Source organism: Anoplolepis gracilipes, chromosome 10 (assembly GCF_047496725.1).
Source record: "Anoplolepis gracilipes chromosome 10, ASM4749672v1, whole genome shotgun sequence".
Taxonomy (NCBI): Eukaryota; Metazoa; Arthropoda; class Insecta; order Hymenoptera; family Formicidae; genus Anoplolepis; species Anoplolepis gracilipes.
The window spans coordinates 4310805-4336168 of NC_132979.1; the positions used below are offsets into that span (position 1 = coordinate 4310805).

Here is a 25364-nt window from a genome sequence, read left to right on the forward strand (position 1 = left end):
TGTGTTCCAAAAATAATCTAGTTATCTCTCTCACTCTCTCTCTTTCTCTCTCTAAACATTACTCTCGTCCATTCTCTATTTTTTTTTCACATTCTTTCTCTCTTCCACACGCACGCGCTATTATCTATTATATCTATTACTCAGTCAAGCCGTATACAAAGCCACACAAATTTGTAATTTGAAAAAGCAATGAATGCTCGCACATACATTCTTGAGCTAATCTAATAATAATCGCACTCCATCCTCCAACACTCTAAAGTGTTGAAGATAAATATATTTTTATTGTGATGTTAAAAGAAAAAAAATTCAGCATAAAGTTAATGTAGTGGAAGTATCTTATTGTACCTTGACTTTTTTTACTCTTGCAATAACAGATCTGAAAGTGGTTTTACATTTTGATTAGTTCCATACAATCGCTTCTTGTCCACAAAAATTTGGAAGGCAATAATATAATTTCATTAAATTTTCAGAACATATATTGAAAACTGAACTTTGTTCTCCTTCTTTGTTGATGCATTATACATTATATGATGATAATGATCGAAACGCAAAAAGGAACAATACACACCTTTTTCTCGCTCTGTGACACAGGGTGGTCAAAAAACACAAGTTATAAAGCAAATAGTTACTACGTTACATCAATAATCCATCCCTCCCACGTTGGCAGTATTTATTTAAAAAAGGGGAAGCACATAATGCCTATGTTTATAATTAAAACAAAGTGTCATATGCGCTACTGAGAATATTATTAGGTCAATTACTGGATAATCGATAAAAAATGACAATAAAAAAAAATCGTCAAAGACAATTCGTCAAATAAATGAAAATAAAATTCATGTAGACCACCCAATTCACGGAGACGATTGGACGCGCTGCTCACTTATATACAGATACTTATTAAAATGTATGTACACTGAACGAATTAGAAACGAACAGCAAATGTGAAAATTTTTATTATAGAAGTTTTATAAATACATATATACGCCAAACGAATTCAAACAAAATGTTTCGGTAACATTTAATTCGTGTCCAATTATAAAATGGTACGTGAAAGAAAACTTTAAATTTATGTGATTTCACATTTACTGTTCACTCGTCGCTCGCTCAGTCTATACGCTCTTTTTTTCCAAGTACTCTAGAGTTTTATAATTTATACTTGTTCTGTACATATACAACCGACACTACCGCTAGCGAATTTATTATATACACAATTTGGCGGTTTTTATTTGAAAATATTTAAAAAATCTTACGCCACACGCAATCGCTAGTCCTATATTCGACTGTTGTATGCTTTTTATTTCGCCAATAGTAACACGTCGTATAAATGGAAGAAGTTCCGATCAACTTTCGCTCAATCATTTATACGAAAAGAAACGTAATATCGAGAGTTCCGCCTATTGTCTCTCGTGAAAATAATAACTGATCGTCGCATAATTCACGTTGATGATATCATTTTTACCATTGCGCTTCTTCTTTAGATCTTACCTTATCCTCCTTCTTGAGGTACAATCGTTGATATTCCTCCTGATAAGTAATGTACGATGCGTTCGATTTACCAGGTTTTTGAGTAGTACCACTGACTGGCGAATTACTTGGGGAGTATTTCATTTCTTGTAATTCTTGCAATTCCTTTAACGATCTCATTACCATCTGAACATCTTTCTCCTGTTCTGTCGGTTGTACTATATTTCCTAAAGTATCATCTGTAATAAAACCGTCTTTTCGTTTATCCGTTAATCCTCGCGGCGAGGAATCGTCATTTATGATCTGGCTGAGATAATTAGTCGCAGCGATTGTTTCCTCATTTTGCCTTTGTTCCTGTTCTTCCTTTGAAAGGGTCGTTTGCTGTGGCATAGGCACTACATCTTGAGTAATAGGCCCTATCTCAATCACCTTTTGATCCTTCTTCCTTTTCTTTGGGTCGTGTGACGATTTGTGCTTAATCTCTACACATCGCTCCCTTCTCTTATCCTTCTTGTCAGTCTTATTAACCATCGTGTCGACATCTTTATCGTCTAATCTTTTATCGCATTTAGCGTCAGTATTCTCCTGTAGGAACCTGTGTTTTAATACCTGCGCTGACGAATAAGAATCTTGTCTATACACGGAATGATGTCCAGTTTGAGAAATTTCGTTTGGTTTAGAATGACTCACGGGTTCCGAACACGCTGTAATAGAAACTACATCCTTCTTCGTTTCAATTGTCTTTGCTGATAACTTGTGATAATCATTAACAGGAGTGATAGACAGAGAGCTGCTGGTTAGATCCATGAGATTAAATTTTTCAACGTGACTCTTAACTGATTTTTGAGCCATTAGTTGTGCCGTAGGTACGACGGAAATTTTACCAACTGTAGAATTGTTGATAGAGACAATAGCGCTGCTTTCTTGCTGTTGACCTGCATTATTGTCTACATGCTTATCTTTATGTTTATTACTATGTTGTTTCCTATCAGCACTGATGTCGTTAGATTTCGCTGTCGCTTGATTTGCAAAGTTCGTTGAATTTTCAGCACTAGTTTGAGTTTTGGATACATTTGCCTTTTCGTTTTCTTGAGATAAAACATTATTCGAGTTTGCTGTATCGTTCTTTGCAACGGAATTGCAAATTTGAATATTCCCAGAAGTAGCAACATTGTTTGCATTGGCCATTTCTTTTGATTTTTTCAACTTCTTCTTAATGCTAAAATCATATTAATTCATTGATATAAAGCAACATATGAATACCGACATCAAAAGATTGCATAAATATTAGGAAGAAGCCAAGCTATGTGTGTAATAACAAAAAAAAGTATAAATTATTTTGTATGTACATATTTAATGATAAATAAATAATAAAATAAAAATGTGTTTACGCTGAATACAAATACAAATAATTTAAGCGATCTGCTAATGTACACAAAATTAAGAAAGCATTCGGGAAAACAATTTAGTATTGACATTAAATATTTGCATACGAGTTAATTTCATAGACTACACAAATGCATTAAATTGAATGTGATTCTTGCAGGATACGACTTTTTTCTAGGAATCCATTAATGAGTGAAGAAGTAGAAATTCAGTATTAATCCACTACAATCACCTAAAACATACAATGATCAAATGATGAAGTGACCAACTAACTACTTGACATCATGTGAGGATAATGTGCCAGATTTCTTGATTTTCGTTTTAGATCACGAAATTTGCAAAGAAATTAGTAAAATCAATTTTCAAGGATCTTACTCAGGTATGCATATATATTCCTTTCACCTTTGTGAAAATGGAAGAAACTACAATAGGATAGTTTCATGCGCAAAGCAAAGCACAAATAGCAAAAGTTTTCTTATCACATTTATAGAGAAAGACTAATATGTATAATACAGTCGGACCTCTTATCCTATGACATTTTCGGTCCGGAATCTTCCCCTTAATCCTCTGATCCTACGACAAAAATTTGAGAGTGGGGGTATAATTCCCCTTTCGCGGTCGTAGCATGAGAGAATTTTTTGTCGTAGGATAAGAGGTTTCGTAGCATAAGAGGGTCGTAGGATAAGAGGTCTGACTGTATATGATAGTGAATATATAGTATACTAACAGAAAATATGATGTAGTACTTACACAGGTTCAACGGGACTAGCATATTTTAACAAAGTCTGCAATCGCACACAACCAGTTGGCCACAATGGCAAAACACTATTATCCATAAAGGTGGCAACAAACGATTCCATACTCTCCTTTCTTGGTCTAAGAATTTTGAAGTAATGTCTTCTGGCGTTAGCAATTTCAAGGACTAGTTTCCTAAAATTATCATTTTTTTTTTTTTTATATAAATACAAATAACAGAATGTTATTCTATAAACACATATGTGATATTTTTTTGTAACATACTTGGCTTCATCAGTCCATGGAAATCGTTTTCGTGGTATTTTCGATTTTTCTGTATTTTTAAAGGAACCATCTTCTTCATCACTACTCTCTGCATCTGCAGGAGATCCTTCAAAACCCCTGAAATTGATTGATCGATTACATTCAAAAAGTAATATTACATAAATTCATGATATCGCGATGACAAAGAATGATGATTAGCATTTGTTGCGACAGAATTCCTCGATCTTAATCTTTTTTGATAACATGTATGATCAAATCGCCTAATCGTCGAATTGTGTCTCATGTCAAATGCATAGTTTTTTTTTCGATTCGTACAAAAGATGATGCCAGTGATGAGAACTAAACACTGATACTGATGATAAAAAGCCCCGCATCTTCCTCTGCTTTCTCAATAATGTGATGAGAAGAATAATGACAGTTAAGTAATAAAATGTCTTTTCTTCCATATGCGAACATAATTGATTATATGAATGTTTGATCAATAATTGAAAGAGCAAAAGCATATAAGCATGAATAGATTAAGGAAAAAAGGCAGCAAAAAAAGAGGAGGAAGATAAAGAGAAAGAGCAGTCGGAGAGGCGAGCATAGAAAGGGGTTCCTCTTACGAGGGGCGCCTTACCAACAGTACCGATATATCTCCCAGTATAATTGAGGACTGAGAAATAAAAAATTACAATAAGTTTATATTTATAAAATTATAAACTGTAGATTATGTACTAATGCTGGCAAACTGGTTTTTTTCTATGCAATTACATTGTCCAAGATTATATTTAATATTAATAGTTCTCATTATTAACGAAACAAACAAGCTATCATTAAAGCAAAAATAGTACGTATATAATTGTTGCAAAACTTAGGGATAAAAGCTGTAATATATCGAATTAAATATGCACGAGATATAATAAAACTACTCACTTTTCATCTGCAACTTTCTGACACTCCTTCATATATTTATCCATAACTGATGGCATGACATTATCAATCAGTGTTTTTAATCTACAAAGTTAACAAATTTTACTTAAAATCACAATTTTTAAAAATGTAAAAAATAATTTATATAGTACAAATTAAATATTTTTAAATATTTTTATAAAAATAATTTATATAATATAAACTTCTCGTAGTACGCATAGTATGATTGCAACCCCTTTGTGAATCTATCTTTAAAGAAAAAATCTAAGCTGTAAAAAATACACAATGATCTAGCATTTTATAAAAAAAAAAAAAAAAAAACTAAGTCTTCCTATAAAAGTTGACAAATATGTATATACATACACACAATTGCAATCTTACTTTTGCATAGGTTCATTCACTCTGTGTTCGGCGTCTTTTAAATAAAGTTTCTTAGCCCTACTGAGAAGAGTAATCTTGCTGCAGGGCAAAAAACGCACTAGATGACCATAAGTTTGTAATCTTATGCTAGGCAAATTCAACATTCGTAGTTTCTTCTCTAGACTGTAATAAAAAAAGTAGCGAGTCTTAGAATATGTTTTATGATTCGTAACTTTTAAATTTATATATAGGATAAAAACTTACTTAAAAAGTACGTCGTTAATCGCGCTATTGAAAAACTTGCTCTTACTGTCTTTGCTGTTCTCTGCTTGAACTTTTAACTTAGTCACTATTTCTTTTATATCTTCGGGAAGATTTTCGGGCAAAGATGCTTCTTTATTCTCCATTTCTTCTTCAGATTCAATGTAATGACAAACGCGAGATTTTCCCGAATCTGTTGTATCACGACTCGAATCATCTTCGACTCCTCTAGCTGCGGCGTTAACCACGCTTTCTATCGCATCGTCGATGTTGCTATCTTTACCACACAATCTTTTTAAATCTATCTTTTTCGCATCGTATCCATTACTATTGGATGATTTTTTTTCAAATTTTTTTAGATCAAACTTTTTCTCACTTATCTTGTTTTTTTCTAGTTTATCAGGCTTTTTCTTCTCCTCTTGATCTTCCGAAGCTAAAATCGTAAAATTATTTCATATACATATATGCAAAAATATTTTAATAACTAAAATTAGAATGACATATAATGAGAAATTACCTGTGCCACCCTCAGCATCCGTAGTCTCATTCTTCTCCTTCCGTCTCACAAGATCTATATCTTGCTGAGAATTTTGTTGTGCATCTTGAGTTTGATGATTTGGTGGTTTTTTCCGTTTTTTATTTTCGTGATTATTTTTCTTTTCACCGCTTTCTTCAACTTTCCGTCTCTGTAAAAAAAATTATTATGTTATTTAAAATAAAATTTGAATAGAAAAACTAACGACATTTATCTTTCTCAATTACTTTTCGCGGGTTATCACTAGTAATATCCTCTGTCTCGTCGTCATCCGATGAACTAATAGTTCGTTTGTCTATTCTTTTAGGACTATCTACATCTTCAGTGTCTTCTTCGCTGCTTTCGCTGCTTTCATCATCGTCACTATTGTTATTATTATTATTATTATGGACTAACGTATGTCTATCGGCTGCTCTGAATTCAAGGGCTCCGCAATTAATGTAGAAACCCCCGTGTGCTGTAGTCATTTCTTCGGGTACGATTTCATCATACTATCGGAAAAATAGCAGAAAATTATATTTAAAAAAAAATTATATCTCTTTAAAATTATAAATGCACAAAAAATATAAACTTCACATACAGCGTCAGTATTGTCGATAAAGGAATCATTTTCGTCATATCCTGCACCCAAGTCCACATATTCATCATACTTGCGTCTTTTTTTCCCCATCATAGTAGATGTTCCCTAAAAATCAATGAAGCATACATATTAATCGAATTTGTAGATTCGATCGAAATCAATTTCAATCAAAATCAATCCACATCAACGTACATATTTCGCTTCGAATCGTTTTGCCATGTCTCTAAGCTTATCCTCGTCATCCTCATCGAATGGGTCCAATCCGTTGGTCGCATTTTCCTCCCCATCCTTTTGTTCTTTTCTTCGTTTTTTCTGCAAATATATTCATTTGTAATCACTATAAAGTATGCATAGTACTGTTATACGCTCGCAAAAACCAGATATAATATATTGCAAAATAATAAATTACGCGCTCTAGATTCTCTATCATTTTCACTAATTTATAAAAAATTCAAATTGATCAGAGAGAATACTGCATCTAATTATAAGTACATTTCTTGTAATATTGCTACTCAGGGCGTAATAAAAACTTTAGTCCACTTTAAGAGTATATTATTTTTCATAAAATTAAATCGCATAGTTTTATCGTCTTATGCAAACAAATATATTTTGTATATATCTATCTAATAATTGAAAATTAAGAAATTATCTTGTTAATAATCTGTGATGAATCACTTTGCAGTGTCTCTATATAAGAATACTATAAATAATAAAAATAATATATATATATATATATATATATATATATATATTAATATAATATAATAATAATAATAAATAATAATATAATAATATAAATATAATATAATAATAAATATAATATAATATTATATATAATTTATCACGAAAATATTAACAAAAAATAAAAAAACTTATATATATTTTTTAAACAAGTCTTTAAATTATTATTATTATTATTATTATTATTGTAATGAGCACTAATATAACCGGTTCAATTTATAAAAAGAATCTTGAATATAACAGAGAATGTAAAACGATTCGAAAAAAAGAAGACACGAATCTCTGAAAGGGTACTCGATGTCATGTTCACCGATAGCAGGAACACATACAGCAACTAGAGCATGTCCTTGCACTTTCACACTCATTTATATGTATGTCTCACTGCCGCGAACCACCTCTTATGGCCTCCTGATTTCCTGATACCGAGACGCTGAATCGAGTGATTGATCTTGCAATTGTTGATATTCGAGAAACGATTATCTTTAACACATACATCTCGTTTGAATAAATTTTATTAACTGTGTCCGAAATAATTAGTCACTTAATCAATGAGATGTATTGCTAGCTGCATAATATATCGCTTTCCCCTCTTCTCGCAATATATCGCTTCACACAGTTATTACTAATTCTTAACAAAAACATGGAATTGACCTAGTAACAGGATTTTCACGCATGTTTAATAGATTTAAAAAATTTAAAGCAGAATTAAATTAAAAAAGAAAGTACAAAGAGCATATATTGTATCATGTCATATAGTCGGAAAAGAAAAAAACTTTGATAAAGCAAGTCACGTTCATTAAATTTGTGTCTGTAAATATGGAATTTTATCAAATAAACACAAAATAAAATCTATGGATTTTTCAATTGCGAATATTTATTCTATTTTTAATTGCATGATATAACATTTAAAAAAATTTTTAAACGTGAAGATTGCCGAGTAATTTTACATTGTAAATTTTCAAAGTACGCGCCTCGTTTTTCCAAAATTAGATTCGCTGGTGATTTGTACCATGCTTTTGAAACACGTGCACGACCAAAACAGAAGGACAGAGACGCCGAAACATAATTCAATCTGACAATTAGTCACGTGCATTTCTTATTTTTGACATAATTTCTTTATTTTTAATTAATGTAATTAACACTTTTTTTTTTAATTACAAACATTGACGAAATACCTATGATGATTAATCATAATTAATTACCTTTTTTACATCCCTAAATTAAAAACGAAAAAGTGAATAAAATTTCGAAAAAAAATTATTTTCATTCTACAGAAAAGTAATTATAAGTATGCTGTGATATGCTGTTAATATTCGTATTCATTCAATCATAAATGCCATCAATCACTTGAATATATACATATTATATGACATATATGTATCCGGGTATCCGATCAGGCAATAATTCATATATATCGAGTGATTGTTCCACCGATAATAATCGATGCACATAAAGAATTTAAAAGACCGTTATCTCAATGAAGCTAGAGAAAATATCTCAACTAATATATGTTACAGTTTGTTATTATTCCGAATATGTATTTATATTATGTACTTTTTCGACAAGAATAAACTTCAATCAATTATTTAATACTATCGCGAAAAAAAAAACAGATTAAATTTGATCTATTTTATGTATATGCAAGTACGTATAGTAAGAGGAAAAGAGAAAGAAGGTAGGATCGCGAAAGTGCACGACATACGTTTCGAGAGGCGTATATGATACGTGTCGGTGGTCACGAGTCTCCTCCAGTGCATCGATCTACAATTCAGAAAGGAGAGCCCGCAACATGCTCTCTCGCGCGCGCGTGAAATAAGAGACTCCGCGCGACACACACGTTTACGCCGTATGTCGCGCGCTATTTCTCTCTCTTTCTCTCTCCGATCTATCTTCCTCCTTCATACAACGAAAGGGAATACGTGGCTTGCGAAATAGACCGGCGTAAACGCTACACACAAACGAATAAGGCATTGCCGTCGCCGCTGTGTCTTTCTTTTTCCCCCCCCCCGAGAAGAACAGAGAGGTGAAAAAGAGAGAAAGAGAAAGAAAAGACGAAGAGAGATGAAACGCCGGATGATGTCGTCGCGCAATGGCAACTCTCGTATAGACGTTTTACGAGCAAAAGGGCCGCGTTTTTGCGAGAGGAAGGAAGGCGCGTCGTCTTTAAATTGCAAAACTTGACGAGGCGCAGCAGCCTCGTGACAGTCTCGTGCATATGTTAGCCCACGCAACGATGACGTTGACAAGGCGCGAATTCGGCTGAGCGGGGACCGCGAATCGATCAAGGAGCCGTTTTCGCCCGTCTCAGCCATATCGGTATGTCGACGACGTCTTCGCACGCGGATGGACGCGATGACGGAACGAGCCAGCAGCCAACACATGTCGCGCGAAACGAGCCGCGTGACAATCGGCGTCAGCGACGCGCCGAAGCGCTCGAACGTCGAACGCCACGCGATTTTCTCACGCTTTTTTTCCTAGTCGCTATCTCTCGCGTGATATTTCCCGTCAATAAATACACGCTACTCGATCTTTTCTTCTCTCTTTCTCTATACTCTCCGTATGTTCCGCGCGTGTTATCAACTTGACATGCACGGTCTTTTGTTTTTCCGCTTTTGTCGACGGGAAGTAATTTATATCGCATAGGAAATCTCACCTCGGCCGTTTTGAGGAGCTGTGCATAGTTGAACTCGGGGCATGTCTTCTCGTTCGACTCGGGCAGGGTGAGCGTGAAGCGCAAGGAGGGCGCGAGCTGCTTGCCCATATTCCCCTTTTTCTCCTTCTTCGTCGCGTGGCCCAGGGACTCCGGGAACTCCAGGGTCTGCAGGGGTACCCGTTTCGCCTCTGACATTCCTACATTTGCACCGAGCCTAACGCGGATCACGGAAACACTGCGGACACTGCGACCGCGGCAACATGGTACCCTCTCTCACTCTCTCCCGACCTAAACACCGCGCGGACACCGCCGCTCACACGTCGCCATCTTCGGCTCGACTGTTTTTAGAGTGCGCTACTGACGCACCGCGAAGACGGCGCGCATGCGCTACCCCTTGCCTTAAGGCGTGTGCCCAACATAATAGACGTCATAAATACATTCGGTCTCATAAACGCGCCTAAAGATATGTAAATTGCACCAGTTAGACGTATTTCAAATATGTATGTACATCTACATGTTTATGCATCGTGATTGTTGACTGTCAGAAACGTCAAACTTCACAAGCAAAAACGTGACAAGTATCTTATAAAAGGTGAAAGATCTAATGAATAAAGAAGAATAAAGTCATTAATTTAACAATTTAATAGCAAAATTAACAGTAAAATTAAAAGATAATAGATTATGGAATTAAGGAATTTATACAGAATATAAATTGAAGTTTTACCAAAAATCTCTTAAATGCACTTTATTATAAATACTGCTACAAGTCTTAATTATGATATTTAATATTATCATAACCTATAAAAATACTTGTATGCGTCCTTAAATATAATCTATGTTATATGTATAAAATATTTCATATTCTCTCAAGTGCCTGCAATATAGTAAGTAAAATATCAGTCTTAAAATATAATTGTATATATATACATTATAATGGCATATATTTATGATCTCTGTAACTATACATCATGCAGAATTACAGGGACCTAAATATATACAGCTTACAACATTGTAAAATCTGTTAAAAAATGTAGATTAAAAAAATTCTATTATATGCTACAAAAATGTGACAATTTTATATATATATATATTCAGTCTCCGAAATTGATTGTAAAATATTTGATTGTATATATTCGATATTTAATCAGGCATGCCTGGATCATTCTTAATTGCTAAGTACATTATCTTTCTTTGCTATTTTAAGTGCCGAAAATTGCTGACCTAAAATCTTCATCACATCAGCATGTTTCATATTATTTTTTTCTTTTTTCACTGAATTATAATTCTGCTTCACATAAAGTGCAAAACCAGAAGGTTCTCTCTTTGGAGTTTGCACTTGCTTAATACCAGATTTAGTCGTTTTATTAATTAATAATTCAAACTTTCCAAAACAATGGCCACATCGTTTGTTTTCAATATCCAATGATTTGGAGTGTCTTCCAATGCTGCAAAAAATAACATAAATCAATAATGATAAATAGAAATAGTTCTAGAAATTAGAAACAGAAGAGGAATAAATTATCATGTTCAAAATTAATACCTGTATCCACAACTTGTACATCGATATGTATACTTAGTTTTAATTTCGTAATCATGACATCTACGAATTGGTGGTAATTCAGGAAATATCTTCATTGCTTTATGAGCCCTATAATAAAAATAAATTATATATTTTACATAATAAAGATTATAAAAATATTATTTTATTATACAATTTAAAATACTACTTAATTATATATTTGAGTTGTCAATTAAAAACATTATAACGTAATATACCATTTTGTCCAAAAGGGTCCATGACCATCTGAGACATTGTTTATTTGCCAAGCTGCAGCATGACACATCTCATGAATCAAGGTATCTCTTAATCTGTCTGGTGTATCTAAAATCTGTAAAACATATTTTATTTTTCAATTACTTGTTTAATTGATATCCAAGATTATAGCCACATAAATAAGAAAACAAAGAATGTACCTTTGTTGCTAATACAATTCTTGAAGATCTAACTACACCACTAAGAGATTTTATAGATTTCTTGTTGTAACAAAACCCAGCAGTTCCTCTCATACGAATATTCCATTCAATTGGCATATCTTTAGGCAACTGGTTATCGAATACTTTCTCATTGTATAATTTATATAATTCTTTACATAACTCTTCCTTATTATTTTTATAATCCAATCTATATTTTTTAGCATCCAAATGAGTATTACTTATTGGAATTGTACTTGACAAAGATGTTAAAAAACTTTCATATCCTACAGATTTATCTGTTGCAACTGATTTAAATTTGGATTGTTGCGGGATCCTAATAGCTTCTAAAATATAATTGTATGTATCAAATTATTTTTGGATTAAGTGTCAGATTTATTAAAGTTGAAAACATTTTTTTTATATTTCTCACCTTTTTTAGATATATTTCTAAATATATCTTTTGGTGGTACATAATCTCCAGGATCAAATTCACTTGTGTTAGAACTTTCATCATTGCTAAACGATAATCTTCTTCTGAAGTCTAGATGCTTCTTGGAGTTGCTAGATTTATCATTTTCATCTTCAGTATCAGTATCACATATTGCTTGAATTCTGCACCAAAAAAATAATGTAACAAAGGATGTATTTTCACCAATACAAATAAGACAAATATAACATATAATATAATATACCTTTTAATTGAAGCAGATACTAGTATAGGTTTAGATGCTGTACTATTTGTAGAAGTTCTGGGATTTGTTAATGCGGTGTGATATAAACTCTCGCTATCACTACTTGATAATGTTTCATCATTAATGAAACTCTCTACTTTTTTTTGTTTTTGTTGAATATCCCTTCTTTGATTTAATTTAACATTATTTTCAACTAGAACCAAATAGAGAAAATTACAACACGTCAGATTTTAATAAAACAATGAAGATGAATTCTTACCCAAGTCAAATTTATTTGAATCTGAATCTGTTATATATTTATTCTTTGATGTAGGTTTCCTGAAATAAAGTATAATTTATTAGACATGTTTTTATTAAAATAAAACAATATTGCACATATAAAATATAAATCACCGTTCTGTTTGGATAATTCTACTTGTTGCTTGATTAGATGTCTTTCGTGGTTCAGTTGTTGGTAGTAATATATTAGCTTTATCTCTCCATGAATTACCATAAAGTTTATCTAAGATATCTGCACAGTTTATTTTACCCATGTCTTCAGGTGTGTTTACCACTGAAGAGGAAAATTTTTTGTCAGTATGCACTTTTAGTAAAGCTTTTGGTTTATCTGGTGTACAAAACTTAGAAATATTATTGTTAGACTTTTTAAAATATTTATCAATTGTAGTTTGATGCATCAATGATTTAATCATTTTGTCAGAATTAACAATTGTGGTTTCTTTCTTGTTATCAGTTTGTACTTTGTTGATTCTTCCTCTGTTATTTGGAGTTTCATAGTTCAGTTCTAATCTTTCTAGACTGCTGTTTCCAGAATCTCTACTATTTCTAATACTCAGAGGTATATTACTGCAAGAGCTATCGCTTAGAGAATCAGGCGAATTTGTCATAAGCCATTCTGCAATTTGTCTTTTTTTCTTTTCAGATAAAGATTTATGAAAGTCTTCCTTCCTTAGTATATCTAGAAATTTACTATATGGTTTTAACAAATCCATTCTTGAATTAACATTATCCTTAAGACTTGTATCAATAACATCAGGACTGTTTGACTCATTGAGATTATGCTTTACTTTTTTATTATAACTAGGTGATATAGCTGGGTGCATTACATCTTCATCTGTGGTCTCATCAATTACTACATTGATTTCTTTTTTCTCTCTGGGAGAATTATACATAACTTGTGTAGACTTTATATTTCTTAAAATTTTGTGAGTATCTTGTTTTGTAAGTTTAATTCTTCCTGTTTTATCTTTTGGAGTATTATAAGCTGGAAATTTATTTATTCTGTTGGGAACATTGGAATTATTATTACACATAGCATAGTTTGGAGTAATTTCATTTGTCTTTTTAATATTGTACTTTTCTTTCATTTTTGAATCTATTATACTTTTCTCTGAAGACATTAATATAGGATTTTTGTAGGATTTTTTATCATTATATTTATTTACTTGGTTTTCAGTATTTCCATCACAAGTTATATTGTCATTGCTAGCAGTTTCATCAGAAGTATAAGATGCGTTATTAATTTGTATTGCAGTTTTATTTATATATTTTCTATCTGGAGATTTATTGTCAGAGCTGACCCATTTGTATGGTAAATTAGACTTTTCTTCTTCACTCTCTGAAGAAGAAGTCTCCCAAAAATATAATCTTTGGTACTTTTTCTTTTTATTCTTGTTGTTAGTATTAGAATTGACTTTTATTTTTGACTTGCCATTATACTCAGGCGACAAAGAGTCACAACTAGAATCACTAATTATAATAATATCATTCTTATCTTTTGTCACATTGATTGCAGGAAGATCCTGTGTATCTTCGATAGTAGAACCTTCAGAGAGTCGTAATGTAAAATTTTGTGAATCATTCACAAAGCCTCTCATGTTACCATGAGATGTCATCTTTAATTATTTTCTCCCACAATTCTAAACAAAAAATTATCATTTTAAATCATTTTCAATTAATATATGTATATTTATATGATTTTATATATATATATATATATATATATATATATATATTTAAATGATAGAGCTTTTGGTAAATATAAAACATATATATACATACCAGTTAAATGATCAATTGTTTTGTATTTTTTGTTATCCTTCAAGATTACTATTTTTGTAGTTCTTCATGATAATCTCGACAATCTTTAATAAAGAAAATAAAATGTTGAACAAAGACGGATCGTCATAAAAATGTGTTACACACGAGAAAAATTCCAACAACAAATGTAATGTAGGTATTTGAAGAAAAGTTCATGACAATTTATAACATGTTTTACACTCACATTCGCATGCAATATTTATGCACGTTACAAATTGTTTCAACAATTGTTTCTGTCGATTTTTTATTAAATAAAAATAACAACACGTGGTATGAAAATAATGGTCACGTAAAATAAATAGCATCAATTTCAAATCACCAATAATCCGTTGAACTTTGCTGCCAACTATCCAAAACGAATAGAATTTACAAATGTTACTATGAAAAAGCTTATTTCTTGGCGCTCAACATTTCAATATCCAATAGCAGATCGTACTTTATAGGAATTTTAGCTAGCGACACAAATCCTCCATTTTAGTCTTATCCCTATCAGATTTCTGGCGGCATCTTTAGGTAGGAACATCTAGATATTTGTATATCATAGCTCGAAGTTTTGTTTTTGAATGGAAAGAGCAAGGAAGGCAACCAATAGTGTCCCTAAATAAAAAAAAAGGATATTAACAGTTCGTCTATAATTTTTTTAAGAGGTAAATAATAACAATATTCAATTTAATAATAGTTAATAATGCTAATCTCTTGACTGCTACACACACTTGCACACACACACACACACAGAAGAAAACTGAATTTCGAATTACATATATGATTTATCGTTTCTAATCTTTTTTTTTTCCATAAATAAAGCATAACAAAATTTTATTTATTTTAACAAAATATTACAAATATTATTTTTAATAAAAGTTATAAATAATTGTCGATTAAATTAATGGAATTTGATAGAAGTACATCTAAAGTCTAAACTTATATACAATGAAATACAAAACAGTTTTCATTATAAATTTCTTTTGTGTCAACCTAAAATTGAATGTGCAACTGTAAAAAAAATATATAATTAGAATGAAAATTTTCTTGCTAAAATATTTTAAAATCTGCATCTGCTGCAACCTTTCTCTTACGTTGTTACCGATCGAGTCTTTCATTTTAGTTATTTGAATCTTCGTTAGAGGGCGCTACTACATTGATTTCGTATATTGTATTGTTTATATTTTTTAATGTTTTTTCAGATATCATACAGTGCGTGTCAATATCATACAGTCCGCGTCGAGAAACTGTTTTTCGAGCAAACATGTGGATTTATGATAAATGGCCTCAACTTTCTTTCAAACATAAGTCAAGGTATTAATCTTTAAGCTTCTAATATATGTATGTATATATTGTAGAAAATGTTTGTTGTATTTGAAAATATATATTTTGTATAACCAAAAATTATACATTCTCGACGATATGCAAACCCGTGCGAAAGTTTTGTTCAACGAATGCAATCTGCACAAGTCTGTCAGAACTTTTCTGATACGATATAGATACCAACGCGCCAACAATAACTCTAATTCGGAAGCTATCCGAAACGGCCATCAAACGAGAACGAAACTCAATCAGGATCCCATCTATCGTATTATTCGCACAAAGCAGACCTCAGATTGGATTATCTATTCGCGCTTCCCACCACACATTATATACTCTCGCAGTATAATAGTCGTGATGTGCGCGTTATAGCCGCAACAGGAGATTATGGCATATCCACGATTAACCGTATGACCCTGATTCTGCCATATTTTGCATCCTTGTAATCCGCAGCGTTGAAAATTATATCTGGACCATCGAACCACGAAAATTAAATTTTATAGTTCTAATAGAAAGAAAATTGAAACGTAGTCTACAACTTCCTTCAAATAAATTAATCACGCTGCTTTTATAAATCTTGGTCAAATTTAACTTTATAACAATTTATCGTGACATACCTCGAATAAAAATTTTGCAAAGCGGTCGCGTGCACATGACAAGCTTAAAACGTCAACGTATGTATACATATATTCATTGCAACGTATAGATGCATATATACCTACTTGCGCCAGTGTTCGTTCAATGTAGCGGCCGCATAATACTAAAAGCATTTGTACCAAAAAAAAAAAATAAAAAGAGCGAATCAACCAACATTGGTTATCCAATTTACAGTCAAATTTCAACAAATAGCCACGATGGAATGCACTGATTAAACTCCATTTTAGTTGACTCCGAATACACGTAGATTGTCACTCACTTTCTGCATAAATTCAAAATTGATGATATTGTGGCAACATTTACCGACTATTAAATGTGTTAATTCTTTTAAAATGAAATTGAATATAAAAGCTCAGAAAATTATCACATGCAAGATTTATACATACACACACATATATATATATATATATATATATATATATATATATATATATGTATATCAGACTTTATTAGCTCATTAATATTAACAAAGTCGATTCAAGTGTGATTCATGAGTTATGATATAAATGAAGAACTTGTATTATGATTGTATTATGTTGATATTATGTAATGTATTACAAGGATGTAAAATATGAACTGCACTTATAAATTGAGGGACAGCATGAAACTTATCCACTGATTTATGATCTTTTTTCTTCGGTCTTGTTTATCTACCATACTTGTAGTATAAAAGATAATATAATAGATAATGAGATAATAATTATACAGAGAATATTTAAAGAATGATTTTTTATTCTTAAAATAAGCAACAAAAAATATAACTGCTGATTAATATTTATGCATCAATTATTTAAATATACAATATACAATACATTGTATATTAAAATATGTAATAGATTTTATAATAATAACTACAGGTAAAATACATATATAGTATCATTACAAGTTTTTAATTTGCAATTGCTTTCAATTTCAAAAGATCATTTTATTAAATTAATAATTTAATAATTAATTATTAAATTAATAATGCTATCAGCACGCTTATTATATAAATTTTTAAATGTGTACTTCTAATAATATATATTACTAATCAGTTGATGTGTACGTGTTATTTTCATATTTATAATTACTTTAAATAGTATACAACAAATTAAAAGAATATATATATGCATTTCTTTATTTTCTTTATTTTTATCAAGACAATTTCTTTGATAATTTATTGAACACTCTTTAGAGAAAATTATTTAAACAAAGTTAAATTAGCTAATTAGTCAAATGCTTTTGACAGCAAAAATTTGAAAAAATTATTTATCGATAAATATGAATGAGCTGATCATTAGCGTGGGTGCTCTATGATTTTTCGCGTTGAATCCTAAAGAAGTGCGCTTCTTTGTGAGAATCTGGTGAAGAAGGTCGACCATCTATTGTTAACTGAGATTTTGCCTCGTGAGCCATTCTTGACGTTAAACGTGATTTAACGTGAGCGGATTTCTTGAAAGAAACGGGATGTACCGCGTCGTAGCGCCGATATAGACTCTGCGCTGATAAAAGCAACCCGCGTGTCAGAAAACAATGCCAATATGGATAATGACGGCCGCCCACGTGAGCGTTACGATAAATATGGACGGAACACGACGATGGACGGGCGCATAGAAACAAAGAAAAAATTTTCAACAAAAGAACTCGGCCCGCGAGAAATGCTTGGAAAATTACAAACCGAGCCGAAAGTGAGTAAATCCAGAGTCTTATCGGATCTCGTATAATAATTTCTTTATATAATGTGTTACCGCAATTTTCCCACAAATTTTAAGCTATTATTTTTGCTTTTGAGCTCGCTCTATATTCTTCTTTTGTCGGTCGTGAATTAACTTTTAATTTACCCGATATAATTGTTTTCTAACGAAAAGTTCTCTCAATAGTCTCAAGAATGCATAAAAGTCTTAATATGATTTTAAATGACGGTGAAACGTGTAATTTGGTTTTGGCGATTGAAATCAATTGATTGTGAAAAAACATTCGGCGTATTCGGGAGATGTTGATTCTACTTGATAAAGATATTGTGCTTAAATAATATGTATACAAATCGTACCAATGTTTGGGCAAAGAAGATAAAAGACTAACAAAAACAGAATGTTGAGGGCGGATTAATTTGCGGAAAAAATATATTCTCTCGACTCACTTCTTTTACCGGAACAACGGAACTAACAATCGATCAGCGACATACCAGGAATACCAATTTTAAACGTGTTTGGCAAATTGATCACGTCTGTGCATCCACGTGAATAAAACTCTTCCGGTAGATATATTTTTTTTTATAAAGTACATTGGTTGTGTAAATATAACTTGTTACATTTCTGCTATCTTTTAATTAAAAACTCAATTTTAACAATTTTCTTGATATACATATGTATATATATATATATATATATATATATATATATATATATATATATAATATGTATGTGTGTATGTGTAATATGTAGGTGTGTACTTTCTATTTTTCTATCTCTTGTATTATATAAAAGAAAAAAGTATCGCGATCCCTATTTAGTCATTTAATAAATAATTATACGAATGATAGTCGAAGTCTATTCATAATATATAATAGTCTATTCATTTTAAAATTCGTTGAATCTGCTCTCCTTTTAAACTGTTTTCATCCTCTCGCATTCTATTACCGAATGATGTCGTTTTTCTGTATCATGTCAGATTCATGAGGGTATCAATTCCCCGATAACATCTACAAAAACATTCGTCGACCCGGCTACCCTGTAACTCGTGTAAATCCATTAGATAAGTATCTCAAAAAAAAAAAAAGGGAAAGAGAAAACTAAAAGGAAGATCGTCAGAGCGGCCGGTTTCGCATCGGACGCGAAAATCTGCGAGGGTTACCAGCAACTAGTGGCGTTGGTCGAAACTCTGAGCCCCCGAGAGAGCTCTGTAGTCTTCTATAACCCATCTGACACCCCTTCTTCGTCGAATGAGAAAGAGAGAGAGAGAGAGAGAGAGAGAGAGAGAGAGAGAGAGAGAAGTAGAAATGGAGTGAGATAGAGAATCTTGTTCCCCCATTTTCCACGAGAGAATCCTCCCTCTCATGCCTCGCTTCCGCCACCCCCTATCTCTCTCTCCGTCGCTCCCTCTTTTTCCCTCTTCCCTCTCTCCCTATATCTCGCACGCCGCGTTCCTCTCGCGCGCTCGCGCGTTCTTCGGCCTCTGGAGCGAGTCGCAGCATCCGTTGGACCGTTCCGGACTTCAGTCCACGTCGAGAACGCGCCACTGTCGGGACCTCGAGGAAGTGACAGTCATCCGGAAGCTCGTGGCCGACATCGCGTACACGACCACTATCGTTATTGTCGTGTGTCAAAGTTAGGCAGTAAATATTGTCTAAAGTTATGATACCGTAATCTTTCAGCGATAAATATTTAAAGATTCACAGATATAGCTAAAAAGAAAAAGAATATTTTTACCCGAGGCAAAAAAAAAAAGCCTCGCATCTTCACGTATTTATCGTATATTATTATAGATCCTTTGGATAAAAATTGTCCACACATACACGACGAATACGATTTCTTCGAATTAACTGTATATCAGTTAACCGACCATTAATATAATTGGTTAATACAAATAATCGGTTCATCAACGCTGGTACCAGCCTCGCTTCGTTGGTACCACGCAGTGATAGGTCGCGCCAGATAAGCCGGAAAAGTTTTCGATAAGTCGGAGAGTTTCCAGCCGGTTCTCCATTCGGGGGAAGAAACTGCGTTCGATAATAAGATAAAAACAAAACGAATAACAACTCGCTGGATGCCCTAAGGGCTTGAAGGGATCCCAAGCCAGCCAGCCGGTGGCCCGTTCTGATGCCGACACGTGCTGAGCGCGATTGTTGAGGGTGCGGCGGAGCACAGGAGACGAACGGAGCCACGAGGGCCCGCGGGAAGAGCTGAAGAAGAGGGAGCTCGGGCCGGGCGACTGCCAGAAGTTGTTGCCCAGTCTCGGTGAGGAGGCGGACATCGGGCCCGGATGCTCGCGAGGACGAGACGCCGGAAGCGCTGTCACGTTGGAAGGGAGAATATTGACGGCCGTCAACAAGTTCCTTACAACGTCCCCTTTGGTTAACAAGGTCAAATTGCTAATGGTAAGTTTCTTGTTCTATTCTCCCCTCCCTCTCTTCTTCTTCTCTCTCTCTCTCTCTCTCTCTCTCTCTTTCTCTCTCTTCCTCTCTCGTTGACACATACCGCAAACGTCCACGCGGCCACTGACTCGACCCCCGTTTAGTTTCTCGCTTTCTCGACGTAGGAGGACACATGTACTCGGCTCTGCTTTAGAATGCAGTTAGTTCGCAGTTGTCGCATAGCAGTCGTCGCGATTGTACCTTCCGCCTCCGGAAAGTTTCAGGGTGACGATGTTCGCCGTTACACCGAGGAAGGTACAAGATATCGACATGATTCCAATTTCTGATTGACGGGAAAAATTAATTTTTCAAGCTAAGTTTCTCTCAATTTCCACGAAATAGGAGCTAAAGTTCTAAATTTCCAAATTTCTAATTATTAAGATGTAAAATATCTTAAATTTTTCATCTCGGTGCTTGGATACTCTTTCACATCTGGATTTCTCAAGTGCGACAGACCTTTAACTGATCATTTTAAACTTTATCATACTTATCATAATTAATGCTACGAATATTAGACCATATTTGATATATAGATTTTATTAATTTCATCTCTTGAAACGTGAGTAATAAAGGTGAGCACGCGACTGATTATTAGAATTCCTAACTTAGTTCACGTTTCGCATAATTTACGATTATTCATCGTTCTGCTTTGGAACTTAATCACCCCTACTTCCCATCGTCGTGGAGAGCTTGACGGGCCATGAAGCATAATTGGCGATCCACTTTGCATCTCTGATCGTGTCGACGTGATCGTCAATCGAATATTTGTCTCCCAATATCTATTTATTTTATTTATTTAGTGCGGTAGAATTCGTTGAAATTTAGCAACTTTCCTCGAAGCCAAAATGCCTTAAATCTAAGAAATTTGCAACTGCCTGATATATGTCGAGAAGAAATCGATGAAATATGCAAACATGTGCATAAAAGTGGACTGATAAAATGAGAGATAATTGTTTAGAAATCACTAAACATATATTTCTCTAACATTTTATATTATATTTCTCTAATTTAATTTTTGCCATCTCTTAATAATTATTGATTGTACATAGATAATTTAAGATTGACAAAATCAAAATTTACACAAAGTGGAATGTAAAGACAATCGTACAACTCTTATAATTTTATTCAATTTGCGATTTAATTATTTTGGTAGAACGGTATTTACTATTTTGATAGAACACTACTAAGGAGCATTTGTGAGCACAAACAATAATTGCTTGGTTAATTCCCAGGAGGAAATTGTTATAATCCTGTGTGAGCAGTTTGGTATATTCACGGAAATTAGAAACATACCTTCGAGATATTCATATTATGATTATACTCTCCTTCATTTATGTATTTTTTGCCTTCGCAAATTTTTCTCTCTAATTTTCTATATTCCTTACAATATTCTAAAACCATTTTACATAAATTTGAAGAATCTTCCTAGTTTAACTTGGAATCAGATATCCAACAGCTTAAGATTGTTAGGAAGAACACTTAACTTTCAACGACTATATTAGTGTGTACAATTCCTCTTCTTTGACAATTTACTTTTCAAATTTCGGAAAACTTTAGGCGCACATCTGTCCCATTTCTCGTTAAACTTTTTTAAAAAATAAAGTTATTTTCTACTGTAAATACGATTTGTAAAAATTCTGGATAATTGTCGGATTTTTTTATATAATGAAATAGAATATTTATCCAGTTCTAACATATTCAAATAACTTTTTTTTTAGTCGGCTTTAAATGAAAACCTCTGATTTAACACTAACTATCACGTCGTAAACAGAAATATCGTACGTTGTAACTCGCCAAAGATTTGCATTTCACTTTTCATTCGCGATGTTTGTTACGCGGTAATAATGCGCAATTAACTGCATTCCTGCATATTCGTTTACACGCAATTATGTCTTCGACGATCGGTGATGCGTAATACATGTGTTTATTTGATGCTATTGCGCTGCAATCCGGAATGGAAGCATGATGTATAAGCCAAATATGTCTATTTTTTTAAATAAGTAAATTACTAAATTTATTAATAATACTCCATCCATTGAAAAAAAACAGGAATAAAATTTTTTCCAGAATATGATATGATACAAATGATATGACATAAAGTTGAAAGGAAAATCTTTGCGACAGGCTTTTCCTTATTATCCTTATTAAGGACATATGAAAATATTGAGTGGATATCCATGGAATCTAGCAAAGCACGAAGGAGATAATCGATCGTAAGTCTCGTGAATTGAAGAGGAACATTTTGTTTATTCAATACGAATATTTCAGAATACCTCGGAGTTTAGAAAATATACTTTTGACAGCTGTCGAAGTTTTCAGTATTATATGTCATAATATTTGGAAATAATCGCGTGATTGTTGGATATATTGAGGAGCGTCGCAAGATGCGAATCGCGTTTCAAATTCACGAATCAAAATTCTTCACACGCGAGTATTATTTGTGCTAATTTAAATCAAATTTTTTTGAATAAATGATAGATAAATAGAAAAAAATTTCAAAACATTTATCACAATTATACATGGAATAAGTATAGTAATAGATACAATATAATAGTAATAGACATAAATTTGCTTGATAATGATAGAGGAGATAGGTATTAGATTAAAGAAATACAAGAGAATAATGAATGTAGATTTACCGATGAATATCTATTTTAAAATTCATCAAAATAATCTTATATCACATTATGTATTAAGATGAAGATCGCGCACATGTAATTCGGAAAAAAAGGAGGAAATTAGGGGAAAGGATTTGAAATATTACATTGATACACAATAAGAATTTACCGATTATGCCATGCATTAATGTTAACCGCGAGATCATTACTACGAACGCATCGATTATGAAGCTCAAAGAGAGAGTGGCTTGGTCGACACTTGCCTGCGGTGGCAGAAAATCGAATATATATGCTACTCGATGTAATGAATATAATGCTTTCGATCCGGTGAAGATATTTAATTAGTCTTGATTAAAATGACAAAGTGAATTAATGTATACGCGTAGGTTTTAATATACAAACGCTTTCTTGTCATTATTATTATACTATCCCAAATGTGCACATTTCCGACCTTTACATAAAGATTTAAACATAATGATTTATCGTAGCGAAAAGTTTCTTTCGTAAGAATTACATTCGACAAGTATCAAAGTATAAAACTAGCATTCTTCTTTTAAGATTTCTGGTAAAGTCAATTGAAAAATTTTGCTGGTGCAGATTTGAATGGCTCGTTAAACGTATATTTTTAATTGTGGTAAAAATACAAAATGTTAGTTCTATTATATGTTTTTTATCTCAAAATGTGTGCACTAAGATACAAATTAAAGTTGCACCCTCCTAATATCGAAATTAAAGAATGTGAACTTTTTTTATATTTAGTAACTTTCTTTTATTACATTTCATGTAATTTATAAAGTAGAAACTTTACATTCGCAATAATTACAAAATTCGCGAAAATAGAAAACATAGAAAGGAGAAATATATATAAAATCAAAGTTAAATCGAAGATGTATTAGTCTTTCAAAAACACTTATTTGCTTAAAATAATTCGTAAATTTTATTTATGTTTCTTTGCACGTTACATTAATGTTTCGCTACTTTTTATTTATTATTCCCTTTATTAATAAACAAATATGAGAAATAGTTGCAAATACCGAATATACGAAGTGCGCGAATAAAAAAAGTTTCTGCTACATTGGCATGAAAATTTGGCCCAATAAACCCTAACATAATATTTCAAGATAACATGTTCAGTAGCGTCGATGATGCCAATTGTTAACGTAACGACACTTTTGCATGTATGATATCATTCGCGTATCTTCAGATTCAACTCACATACCAACTTTATATATATCAACGATGTTATCCCAACCGTCACTTCAGAGGGGATGCGCGAAGTTCCTTGTATAAATTCCACTTTCTGATACACTTCGGCGACGCGAAAATCTACCGTGTGTATACACACGTGCGTGTGTATTATCCGGGGCGCCGGAACGAGAGAAGCAAGAGGGTCCGAGCATTGTCCCCTCGGGGCGAGTCCTCGACTTTTGCTGGGGTGCCATACCCCGAGTGCCTTTATCATGCGACGTTACGTTCCTACCATGCAGACGGGAAATTCCGGCCGAGTTCGTTGTCATACGACGAGACAAATAGACAGAGACGCCTGCGTAGATACGACTGGCGTGGCAATACACCGCGTTAAATATCGTCTGGGAAGTCAATTGTGATAGGGCTTACCGATATATGTACAGATATAGTTTTCCCGATAGGTCATTCGTACTTCGCGGGAGACGCGTCGCGATTTACGACGCGCCGCGATTCAATCTCCGTATATTGAGTAGAATGCAAAACTGTGCCGTGATCGTACCCGCTCAGTTAAGGAATTAATTGCTGTAGGGCATGCGTGACATTTAACACCATTTTATGACGCGCGTGGGCGATTTAATTAAAAATAAATGTAATATTGAGTAACTTTATATTCAATATTAAATTATATATTTAATATTTAATAATTAAAATTGGTTTTAGGTTTTACCTCGCGAATTTATCGCTACATCCATTCAACATGAGAGTTGTTACTTTATTTAATGCTATAATGGCTATTTATTCGATTTATCT

The 25364-nt window shown here is 32.9% G+C and overlaps 3 protein-coding genes across 6 annotated transcripts in view; 1 reads left to right on the top strand and 2 right to left on the bottom strand.

Annotated features, from left to right (window-relative positions):
- Positions 1-336: 336 nt before the first annotated feature.
- On the bottom strand, positions 337-10240 carry Yem (yemanuclein). 2 transcript variants are annotated; one of them, XM_072900300.1, is made up of 12 exons: positions 9913-10240; positions 6711-6830; positions 6519-6623; positions 6166-6429; positions 5921-6089; positions 5407-5836; positions 5164-5325; positions 4786-4866; positions 4490-4525; positions 3871-3987; positions 3601-3780; positions 337-2683 (listed from the first exon to the last, which is right to left on the bottom strand). In XM_072900300.1, the coding sequence occupies exons 1-12, from the start codon at positions 10105-10107 to the stop codon at positions 1456-1458; spliced, it is 3087 nt and encodes a 1028-aa protein (XP_072756401.1). In that variant the 5' UTR covers positions 10108-10240; the 3' UTR covers positions 337-1455. The 2 variants fall into 2 exon arrangements, with proteins under 2 accessions (XP_072756401.1, XP_072756402.1); XM_072900301.1 differs by lacking the exon at positions 4490-4525.
- Positions 10241-10651: 411 nt separating this feature from the next.
- Positions 10652-15019, bottom strand: LOC140669998 (uncharacterized). Its single transcript, XM_072900306.1, has 10 exons — positions 14863-15019; positions 14640-14722; positions 12972-14497; positions 12838-12896; positions 12579-12771; positions 12317-12498; positions 11887-12230; positions 11689-11801; positions 11453-11560; positions 10652-11357 (listed from the first exon to the last, which is right to left on the bottom strand). The coding sequence occupies exons 3-10, from the start codon at positions 14471-14473 to the stop codon at positions 11078-11080; spliced, it is 2781 nt and encodes a 926-aa protein (XP_072756407.1). The 5' UTR covers positions 14474-14497; positions 14640-14722; positions 14863-15019; the 3' UTR covers positions 10652-11077.
- LOC140670002 (uncharacterized) overlaps positions 14972-25364 on the top strand; it is a 60093-nt gene continuing 49700 nt past the window's right edge. The window contains exons 1-2 of one of the 3 annotated variants that reach the window (XM_072900323.1): positions 14972-15325; positions 15863-15974. Coding sequence is in view for 2 of the 3 variants with exons in the window: in XM_072900319.1 (XP_072756420.1) it covers positions 20980-21003 (24 nt within the window). In the remaining variant the exon portion in view is untranslated. Of the gene's footprint in view, positions 15326-15862; positions 15975-20856; positions 21004-25364 lie in introns of those variants that run through there. The other 2 variants (XM_072900319.1, XM_072900318.1) reach the window with 2 other exon arrangements.

Bases quoted from the DNA above. Each gene is read 5' to 3' on its own strand.
- Yem (XM_072900300.1), bottom strand. From the start codon at position 10,107: ATGTCAGAGGCGAAACGGGTACCCCTGCAGACCCTGGAGTTCCCGGAG. The intron at 4,867-5,163 runs GTAAGATTGCAA...TTAACTTTGTAG, and splicing joins GTGAATGAACCTATGCAAAA to ATTAAAAACACTGATTGATA. The intron at 3,781-3,870 runs GTATGTTACAAA...TGATAATTTTAG, and splicing joins CCATGGACTGATGAAGCCAA to GAAACTAGTCCTTGAAATTG.
- LOC140669998 (XM_072900306.1), bottom strand. From the start codon at position 14,473: ATGACATCTCATGGTAACATGAGAGGCTTTGTGAATGATTCACAAAAT. The intron at 12,897-12,971 runs GTGATTTATATT...ACTTTATTTCAG, and splicing joins AGAATTATCCAAACAGAACG to GAAACCTACATCAAAGAATA. The intron at 12,772-12,837 runs GTAAGAATTCAT...ATTTGGTTCTAG, and splicing joins TTCAAATAAATTTGACTTGG to TTGAAAATAATGTTAAATTA.